This window comes from Microcaecilia unicolor, chromosome 8, assembly GCF_901765095.1.
Source record: "Microcaecilia unicolor chromosome 8, aMicUni1.1, whole genome shotgun sequence".
NCBI lineage: Eukaryota > Metazoa > Chordata > Amphibia > Gymnophiona > Siphonopidae > Microcaecilia > Microcaecilia unicolor.
In genome coordinates, this window is record NC_044038.1 from 246,240,974 (window position 1) to 246,252,454 (window position 11,481).

At 39.7% G+C, this 11,481-nt stretch overlaps 1 protein-coding gene across 2 annotated transcripts in view; it reads right to left on the reverse strand.

Annotated features, from left to right (window-relative positions):
* Positions 1-9,405, reverse strand: part of ERGIC3 (ERGIC and golgi 3) — a 60,366-nt gene extending 50,961 nt beyond the window's left edge. For both annotated transcript variants that reach the window (XM_030211391.1, XM_030211392.1), the window contains exon 1: positions 9,318-9,405. In XM_030211391.1, coding sequence (XP_030067251.1) covers positions 9,318-9,405 — 88 coding nt within the window. The remainder of the gene's footprint in view (positions 1-9,317) is intronic.
* Between the last annotated feature and the right edge of the window lie 2,076 nt (positions 9,406-11,481).

Here is an 11,481-nt window from a genome sequence, read left to right on the forward strand (position 1 = left end):
AACTGAACACTGAAAAAACACACTGCCTCTTCCTATCCTCCCAACACAACAAGTACAAACCCACAACCATAAATACCCCAGGACACACCCTCCCTACCTCAGACAGCTTGAAAATACTCGGCATCACACTTGACCGCAACCTTACTCTCGAGAGCCAGGTAAACTCTGTAATAAAGAAAATATTCTATTCAATGTGGAAGCTCAAACGACTAAAACTTTTCTTCCCAAGAGAAACCTTTCGAAACCTAATACAATCAATGGTCCTAAGTCATGTAGACTATTGCAACGGAATCTACGCGGGATGCAAAGAACAACTCACAAAAGAACTCCAGACCACCCAAAATGTAGCAGCCAGATTGATATTCAGCAAAACACAATTCGAAAGTGCAAAATCCCTTCAAGAAAAGCTGCACTGGCTCCCAATCAAAGAACGTATCGCGTTCAAAGTCTGCACTCTAGTTCATAAAATTATTCATGGAGATGCCCCGGCCTACATGTTAGACCTGGTCGACTTACCACCCAGGAATGCTAAAAGATCATCCCGCACATTCCTTAATCTTCACTTCCCCAACTGTAAAAGACTAAAATACAGATTAACACATGCGTCTAGCTTTTCCTACATGAGTACGCAGTTGTGGAATGCATTGCCACAACCTAAAAACAATTTATGAACTAACTTTCGTATATCTCTGAAGACCTCTCTCTTCAACAAGGCATACCACAACGATCAATAACTGTAAATGTAACTCATCACCACTTTACCTTATATTCTGAATTGTTCTCTTCCTATATCTGTTTGCTTAATTCTATTATGTCATCCATGTTCTCTATGTAACTGCAATTGTTATCTTTTACTCTGGTAGGGCGAACGCCATAACGGAACATTGTAAGCCACATTGAGCCTGCAAATAGGTGGGAAAATGTGGGATACAAGTACAACAAATAAATAAATAAAAACCATCTTCAAAAATCTGCACTTTAGTCCATAAAATTATATATGGCATAGTCCCAGGATACATGATAGACCTTATAGATCTACCAATAAGAAAGAGCCGGACCATCAAGATCATACCTAAACCTACACTACCCAAATTGCAAAGGACTGAAATACAAAACAACTCACACATCCGACTTCTCCTACATAAGCGCACAACTATGGAATGGCCTCCCAAAAGCAGTGAAAACAATCCATGACCACCTGAACTTCAGGAAATCACTAAAAACCAACCTCTTCAAAAAGGCCTACCCCAATGACCCCACGTAAACCTCTTCACCCAGGAACATAACATGACTAATGATCGTACCGGACACCACGCAATCTACATCCCTTCCGATCCTCCATATACACCTCATTCCATCTCTATACAGCCTGTATTAGTTATCAAACCGACTGGGCAAATGCCTTTGACGGTATTATGTAAGCCACATTGAGCCTGCAAATAGGTGGGAAAATGTGTGGTACAAATGCAATAAATAAATAAAGTTCTACACTGCAACCATATTAATACTCAGATCGGCTATTAAGACAAAGCCACATATATTATCCGAGTCTTTGAATCTTCAGTGTTAATTTGATAACTAGACTTTCATTTATTTATGAACTTTAGGTTTATGATCTCTAAATGCTAAGCACATAGCGAAGTACTACCTAAATTAGGGTCCCGTTTACTAAGCCACACTGTAGGCACGCAAACTTTTTAGCGTGTGCTAATGATACAGACACCCATTATATTCCTTTAGGTACATAAGTATTGCCATACTAGGAAAGACCAAAGGTCCATCGAGCCCAGTATCCTGTTTCCAACAGTGGCCAATCCAGGTCAGAAATACCCGGCAAGATCCCAAAAAAGTACAAAACATTTTATACTGCTTATCCCAGAAATAGTGGATTTTCCCCAAGTCCATTTAATAACAGTCTATGGACTTTTCCTTTAGGAAGTCGTCCTAACTTTTTAAAACTCCGCTAAGCTAACCGCCTTTACCACATTCTCTGGCAACGAATTCCAGAGTTTAAATACACGTTGAGTGAAGAAAAAATTTCTCCGATTCGTTTTAAATTTACTACATTATAGCTTCATCGCATGCTCCCTAGTCCTAGTATTTTTGGAACGCGTGAACAGACGCTTCACATCTACCCGTTCAACTCCACTCATTATTTTATAGACCTCTATCATATCTCCCCGTGACTATAGCACGGCTTAGTAAACAGGGCCCTTATTTAGTATTACTATAGTGCTATTAAGATGTATGCAGCACTGTACACAATATATACAAGTATTTTATCTGTCCGTAGAGGGCTCACAATATAATTTTTTTTATACCCGGGGCAATGGAGGCTTTAGGCTCCCTGATTATGCCTACTTCTGTTAAGTGAGGTGAGCTGCCATTAAGGTTACCTTTGAATAAGGTCATCTGTTATGTGTTATTAATAATAAGCAGAAGATATTATCACACTATAATTATTTTGTCATACTTGTCACTCCCTTCAACAATATAATCTGTTTACTCATATGACTAATGTCATAAAAATATTTTCTCTTAAAGGTTTAAATAATCCTTTTAAAAGATCAAAATTTTGGGTTTACACTAATAGACTCTCTCCTGATTTCTTGCTATTGCAGTAGACCCATCTTAATGCAAAAGATATTCATTTGCTAAAACATCCCAAATATACTTTGAGCAGTGCCTCGCCTACTTTAGGAAAAAATAAATGGAACAATATTTTATAAGTCCTCCTTACCATTAAAGATTATTTCCTCTACCTCTGATGATACAGGTAGGAAATCTAGTATGACGGTTACTACTGGTACTACACAATTCTTTTTATGCTCCAAATTGTGAAGATGTGAATTTCTTTACTAAGGGCCCTGTTTACTAAGGTGAAGTAGCATTTTTAGCCCAAATGTGTCTAGGGCAACTTTAGCGTTTAGTGCATGCTAATCATTAGCACACACTAACAACACTAGAACATGCTAACAGGGCCCTAAGTTAGCGGAACCGTTAACAATCTATTCTCATTTGCCTATTATTTTAGGAGGAGATTTTAACTTAAGGTTAAATCCTTTAATAGAAAATCTCAACTCCAGCCACAACCTCCAAAAGCAGAGATTTACTCTTAAATATTATGAAGAATCTACTAACATTTGGAGGTTCCTTCATCCAATACTAAATGATTTCACTTTTTATTCTATTCCACACAAATCGCACTCAAGAATAGATTTTTTTTAAAATTTCAAATTCTTTAATCTCTTGTGTCATTGAAGCTAATATTCTACTAACTAGTATTTCTGATCATGCTCCTTTCCTAAATTTTATATCGCCTAATTACTCATCAAAACATAGAATATGGAGATTTAAAGGAAAACTTGTCAGTGAACAGGAATAATATATTACTACTGGTATTTCTGACTTTTGCAAATTTAATCTTCCTCGTGATACTGAATTATACATCTGGTGGGATGCCTTTAAGGAATATATACGTGGACTTATTATGGGTTTCTCAGCAAAACGTTTAAAAGATCAAAATACAACTTTAAAAACTTTGGAATCCCAAATAAGACCCCAAACACTTCAATTTCTAACTTGAGAGAAGAATACAACAATATTTTTAGTAAACTTGCTTCTCATCAACAAATAACGTTGGGAGTTAACTGCTATTTTGAACAAAACAAAGCTGATCACTCTTAGCTCAATACTTAAAAGGGAAAAAAATGTAAAATGAATGTTACCTCTCTAATCAATCCACTAGATAATAAGGTAATAACTTCTGAAAATGATCTCAAATTTTTATCAAAAATTATATTCATCTTAACTTACAGCTTCCAATGATGATATCATTGCATTTCTATATAAAAAAAATAAAATAAAACATCTGGAAAAACAGATCTCTAGATGAATGATGACAGCCATAAACTCTTTTCCAACATATAAGACTCCCGGACCAGATGGCCTATGCAGAATTTTACTAATATTTTTTGGCTGCTTTATCGCCCCTTCTTCATACCTTTTTCAATCAGATTAAATTAAACCAATTTGTAGATGGTATCTTTACAGAAGCACAAATAATAGTTTTTCCAAAGCCTGGGAGGATCCCAATTTTGTGTCAAACTATAGACTTATTTCCTTAATTAACCTGGATAGTAACATTTATGCCAAAATAATTGCCATTAGATTACCTAAAGTTTTACCCCATATTATTAATTCTGATCAATGTGGCTTTATGTCCCAAAGCTCCACTATGGATAATTTCAGATTACTTTGCAATATCCTTCCATTAGCTAATAATTAAAAAAAAACAAAAAAACAACAACCCACGGTTAGTAGCCGTCACAAAATGCCTAGCACAACCTGGGGTTAACCGTCAACCACCGAGAAGGCCCATCCCCAGCACTGCTCAGGCCCGTCTGCACCTGTGCACGTGCTCTACACTGCATTCTCCTCCTACCGACTAGGTCCCGGCTTGCCTCTGGGCTAGTCTCCAATTCTCGAGTTATTCCCTGATGATTTCTAGGACACTGGGGCCAAACTCCCAGGGAGACACAGTTCTTAGAAAGCATTGACAGACCCAAAACACAAACCAACAGGATCCTTAGTCAGTCTAAGACATCAGAACTTATAAACTAATAGATTTATTATCACAAAAATAGAACAGTGGGCGATATAAAACATGTGGGAAAACAACAAGCAATAACAGGTAACTGAATAAGGATCAATATTAAAACTATCTAAACACTTTGTCACTACCTGGGTAGCACCTGGGGAGTTTCAGGAAAATAACTGCTCACACAGGTCTTGAACAGGGCCTCAGGGCAGAGATGTTTACCCTCTGTACTCCCTATCTGAGACTGGGAAAAATCCAGTAAACTCCTGGCTGGATTTGAACTCCAGGACCAATCAGAGCCCAGAGCACCAACTTTGAAAATATCTGGCCAATGGCACTGCAGATTGCCTTCCCCACAGGGTTAAAACTGAAAAAGAAAACGGTCTTTTCAGCAACAAGCTTTAAAACAGAAAAAAAAAACCACCTGCTGACCAAAGAAGAAATATACACTGCATTAAAATATTATTACAATTCACAGGCTTAAAAACCCCCAATTTTGCCACACTCCCCTTACATCAAGACATTACACAACAATGATTTTCCAACTTTCCTTTCAAAACACAAACTCCATTTATTAAATATTTAGGAATATACCTAGGAAGAACCATTCAAGAAACTATAGATAAAAATATCAATCACACTTTACACACTGTTAAGACAACAATTTCTGGCTAGTCTCCTCTATTCTTAACTTGGTGGGGAAGATTATAGACAAAGATGATTTTTGCTCCTATAATTAATTATATGCATAGTATGCTTCCTATTGCCTTACCTCAGTCCTTTTCAAACACAGACAGAACTTTATCACTATCTCTTTGTAAATCTAAACCATCTCAGATTGCTTTACAAATTCTAAAATTACCCAAACCTCTTGGAGGTGTTAATTTCCCGGATTTCATACATTATCACTCTGCCTTTATCTTAAATAAAGATCATTGGTATAATTCAAATTTCTCCACTCACAACTCTACACGATTTTAGTTTGAAAAGGAACTTTGTACACCTTTACCTCTCTACATCTTGTCCAGTATCGATGGTAAAGCTAAATATTGGGATCATTTATCTCCTGTTATTTCAGCCACAATTTCCTCTTTCAACAAACTTCACAGCACAATTGAACCCGTTGTAGAAATTGAGAATTGGAAAGATGAAAATTGTTCTATAAATGAGTAAACGTTTTAAGAGCACTATTATGAATGAGCTGGCTTAGAGAACAAAACACAATTCTTCCATTTCAACCAGTTTATTGGTTATCTATTTGAATGTGTGGAGGAGTGGCCTAGTGGTTAGGGTAGTGGACTTTGGTCCTGAGGAACTGAGTTTGATTCCCACTTCAGGCACAGGCAGCTCCTTGTGACTCTGGGCAAGTCACTTAACCCTCCATTGCCCCATGTAAGCCGCATTGAGCCTGCCATGAGTGGGAAAGCGCAGGGTACAAATGTAACAACAACAAAAAAATGTGAAGTATTACATCAAAAATTCTAGCAAATGCCCAGGAATAGTGCTGCGAAGTTTGTTGAAAACTATAGTTTTCAAACAAGTAGTATGGGAACTTGATATTCAAGGTCTGATGATCTTTGAGATTGGTTTGGTCGAAAGACCCACGCTCCACGCTGTCCTCATCCGTCTCCCAATCTTCGTTTTTCCTGCTTCATCGCTCCTTGCAGACATCAAGAAAAGCTAAGCTTTGTGGCTCTAGTTCTTCAGATTTATGTTGGTCCTGTAAATCATCAGTTGGAACCTTAACTTGCCTCATCTTTGAATGCCCAAATCTTAGTACATAAGTACATAAGTACATAAGTAGTGCCATACTGGGAAAGACCAAAGGTCCATCTAGCCCAGCATCCTGTCACCGACAGTGGCCAATCCAGGTCAAGGGCACCTGGCATGCTCCCCAAACGTAAAAACATTCCAGACAAGTTATACCTAAAAATGCGGAATTTTTCCAAGTCCATTTAATAGCGGTCTATGGACTTGTCCTTTAGGAATCTATCTAACCCCTTTTTAAACTCCATCAAGCTAACCGCCCGTACCACGTTCTCCGGCAACGAATTCCAGAGTCTAATTACACGTTGGGTGAAGAAATATTTTCTCCGATTCGTTTTAAATTTACCACACTGTAGCTTCAACTCATGCCCTCTAGTCCTAGTATTTTTGGATAGCGTGAACAGTCGCTTCACATCCACCCGATCCATTCCACTCATTATTTTATACACTTCTATCATATCTCCCCTCAGCCGTCTCTTCTCCAAGCTAAAAAGCCCTAGCCTTCTCAGCCTCTCTTCATAGGAAAGTCGTCCCATCCCCACTATCATTTTCGTCGCCCTTCGCTGTACCTTTTCCAATTCTACTATATCTTTTTTGAGATACGGAGACCAGTACTGAACACAATACTCCAGGTGCGGTCGCACCATGGAGCGATACAACGGCATTATAACATCCGCACACCTGGACTCCATACCCTTCCTAATAACACCCAACATTCTATTCGCTTTCCTAGCCGCAGCAGCACACTGAGCAGAAGGTTTCAGCGTATCATCGACGACGACACCCAGATCCCTTTCTTGATCCGTAACTCCTAACGCGGAACCTTGCAAGACGTAGCTATAATTCGGGTTCCTCTTACCCACATGCATCACTTTGCACTTGTCAACATTGAACTTCATCTGCCACTTGCACGCCCATTCTCCCAGTCTCGCAAGGTCCTCCTGTAATCGTTCACATTCCTCCTGCGACTTGACGACCCTGAATAATTTTGTGTCATCGGCGAATTTAATTACCTCACTAGTTATTCCCATCTCTAGGTCATTTATAAATACATTAAAAAGCAACGGACCCAGCACAGACCCCTGCGGGACCCCACTAACTACCCTCCTCCACTGAGAATACTGGCCACGCAATCCTACTCTCTGCTTCCTATCTTTCAACCAGTTCTTAATCCATAATAATACCCTACCTCCGATTCATTACTTTATTTTGGTAAGACATCTGGAAAGAACTTTCACAGATCTTCAAACTTCATGAACCAATATCTTTAAAACACCTAATATGAAAATCTTCACTCTTAGTAACTGATCTTACAGATGAAGACAAACCTTTATTTGACTTATTATCCATTGCTTTGAAAGTGATTATCAATCACTGGAAGGACAACACAAATCTTACAGTGTACATTTGCTGGAATTGGGTTATTCTGTTTAAGAAATATGAACAAGCCTATTTGTTTAACATGCGTCCCTCTTCCAAAAAATTACAATTTTGAGAGTCCTTTGATGCCTACTTGAAATCTTCTGCTCCTTGTACTTAATACTAGTAATTAGTATGCTTGGAATAAACTTCCTGAGCCCATACGCCAAGCCCCCTCCCTACCCATCTTCAAATCCTTACTCAAAGCCCACCTCTTCAATGTTGCTTTCGGCACCTACTACTACTTAACATTTCTAGAGCACTACTAGGGTTACGCAGCACTGTACAATTTAACAAAGAGAGACAGTCCCTGCTCAAAGAGCTGACAATCTAATAGACAAGTGAACGGTCGGTCTGATAGGGGCAGTCAAAATGGGGCAGTCTGGATTCACTGAACGGTAAGGGTTAGGTGCCAAACGCAGCATTGAAGAGGTGGGCTTTAAGCAAAGACTTGAAGACGGGCAGGGAGGGGGCTTGGCGTAAGGGTTCAGGAAGGTTGTTCCAAGCATAGGGTGAGGCGAGGCAGAATGAGCGGAGACTGGAGTTGGCGGTGGTGGAGAAGGGTACTGAGAGGAGGGATTTATCCTGTGAATGGAGGTTACGGGCGGGAACGTAAGGGGAGATGAGGGTAGAAAGACAGTGAAGGGCAGCAGACTGACAGGAAATCTAGACTGCCCCAGTTTGACAACCCCTACTTGTCCGATTGTCCTTTAGATTGTAAGCTCTTTGAGCAGGGACTGTCCTATGTTAAATTGTACAGCGCTGCACAACCCTAGTAGCGCAACCTAAGAATGATTAACGAACAAGCTTCCTTCCGAAAACTACTGAAGACGCACCTGTTTGAGCAAACTTACGGAAAGAACCAAAACACATAGAGTCCATACTCACTGTTCATCAATGCAACATACATCCACTTCAGATCCCTCATCCCGTAATCAATTGTCCCACTGTCTCCTCCTTATGTTTCCATGTTGATGTCCCATTGTTATACTCCTAATGATAATCGCATGTCTCACACAACTCTGCCCAATGTTCACAATATTCAAGTTGTTACAAATGTATTTCCACTATTCATATCTTATTGTAAGCCACACTGAGCCCGCAAAGAGGTGGGAAAATGTGGGATACAAATGCAATAAATAAATAAATAAATAAATACCAGTAATACATGCCTATTTCTGCAGTTTGCATTAATGTTTCTTACAACTTTATGTATACTATTGCAATACAATAGTCCAATATTTAGTAGATAATTATTTTTATAATGGAAAATTGCCCTGGAGAGGTCTGCCTTACACTAGCCACTAGCACAAACAAGAATATGGAGTTTCATAGGCATTTTTAGACATATTGAAACAATTTTAGCAATAAAGAACTTTTCAGGAGTTATAGAAAGCGGCACCTGAGTGGAAACAATTGATTAGTAGAGCAGATGCCTGTTAACACCCTGGGCAGAAAAGGCCACCAATACGTAAAACCCCGGGCAGAAACCGAGTCCAGCAGACCCAGAGCCCTGTCACCGATCCCTCACCCAAGGCGCCGCCACAGGTTTTCACCCGGAAATCCTCCAGGGTCTTGGGATACGCGTCAAACTGCTTCAGCCGCTGCAGCGCCGCCATCTTGGCACAGCGCGAGACCTCAGAGACCAATGGGAACCGCCACGCCCACTTCCGGGCCTCTCTCGTGCCCGTTAACAGGATTGGCCAAAGCAAAAGAGCCGCCGGGCCCCTACGCAATACGCATGCTCAATATTCAGATGAGGCGGGGTGGGGGAGGAGCTGAGCGGAGAGTGCTGACGGGCTCCTGCGCATGCTCATTAACTGGATGAGCCTGAACAAGGATTGATTGATACAGACGGCATGACGTCACACAGTTGAAGCCACTTAGGTCAAATCTCTATTTCCCCTTCCCCACGCAGCCATCCATCATCTAGTACACTCAAAGCAAACAAGCTTATGAGCTGCTGCATCCACGTTGTTGTTCTTTATTGTTGGTAGCATTTTTATTCCGTTTCACTTATGTTTTAAACATGTAGGCTTGTGCAGCATACACAGAGGAAGTATAATAACAGAATAACTTTTCATAGGTAGAACAGGTGTGGTACCCGTGTTAGTCCACTCTTAAAGGTTATCAATAGAAATCAAACAAAATAAAACATGGAAAAGAAAATAAGATGATACCTTTTTTATTGGACATAACTTCATACATTTCTTGATTAGCTTTCGAAGGTTGCCCTTCTTCCAGATCGGGTTCTACATGGAATGTTGCTACTCTTTGAGATTCTGCGTGGAATCTTGTCACTCTTTAGCATTCCGGAATCTTGCTGTTCTTTGGGGTTCTGCGTGGAACGTTGCTACTCTTTGAGATTCTGCCTGGAACCTTGTTACTCTTTAGGGTTCCAGAATCTTGATATTCTTTGGGGTTCTACATGTAGAGAGGTGTGGTACCCGTGTTAGTTCACTCTTAAAGGTTATCAATAGAAATCAAACAAAATAAAACATGGAAAAGAAAATAAAATGATACCAATAAAAAAGGTATCATATTATTTTCTTTTCCATGTTTTATTTTGTTTGATTTCTACTGATAACCATAGGTAGAACAGAAACTTGTTATAAATCGTAATCAGTGTATTTGGATGGGCTGGTTATAGGGTCTCCCTAGCTCGTGGTATATTCTCGAGCAAAGGTACTCAACATTCAGAGTTCCTATCTATCTATTTACTTGTCTACATTTATATCCCACATTAACATGAATTAAGTTGAAAGCTGGGAGCATTTCAAATCTTTTTTTTTCCCCTGTGCCTGCCTGATGAAAAAAGAAAAATGGTTTGTGGGAACTTGTTCCTTTTGTTTTGTTGAATGCTGTGGTATATTATAAAAATTCACTTAATATTGTTTATTACTACTATTTAAAAGAAAGATATTAAATAATATGTGCTTAACACAAGACTATCTCTACTTCAGGTAGCACCAGATGAGCACTGGAGGGAATTAGGGATGACCCCATTACCCCAGTGGTCACTCAGCCCCCTCCCACTCCCCAAAAATGTGAATAAAAATATGACTTACCAGCCTCTATGACAGCCTCAGATGTTATAGCCAGGTCTATTAGAGCAGCATGCAGGTCCCTGGAGTAGTGTAGTGGTTGGTGCAGTGCACTATGGAGTGGGAGACTCAGGTCCCTATCTCCCTCTACCTGTGGTGGAAACTGTGACCTTTCCCAAAGTCACCAAAACCCCATTGTACCCACATATAGGTGCCCCCTTCACCCAACAGGGCTATTGTAGTGGTGTACAGTGGGAGGGGGGCAGTAGGTTTTAGGTGGGTTTCGTAGGGCTCAAGGGACAAGATAAGGGTGCAAAAGTGAGATGTGCACCTGGGAGCATTTTTATGAAGTGCACAGAACCTGCCCCCTAGGGTGCCCCATTGCTCTCCTGGGATGTCTGGGGGACCAGTGTGCTAAAAATGCTGACTCCTCTTACATCGCAAAAGTTTGATTTTCTATGTTTTCCTCTCTTTTTTATTTCTTTTTTTAAATGGACCAAAAAAACAAAATGTCCAAAGCACAATACCTTGTTTGAAACAGTATTTAAAAAATACATAAATAAAATATAGACGTTTTTCTTTTTCAAAAATGACTTTCTTTCCTATTCAGATTTTGGATGTTTTGTGCAAAACGTCCAAAGTCGGACTTAG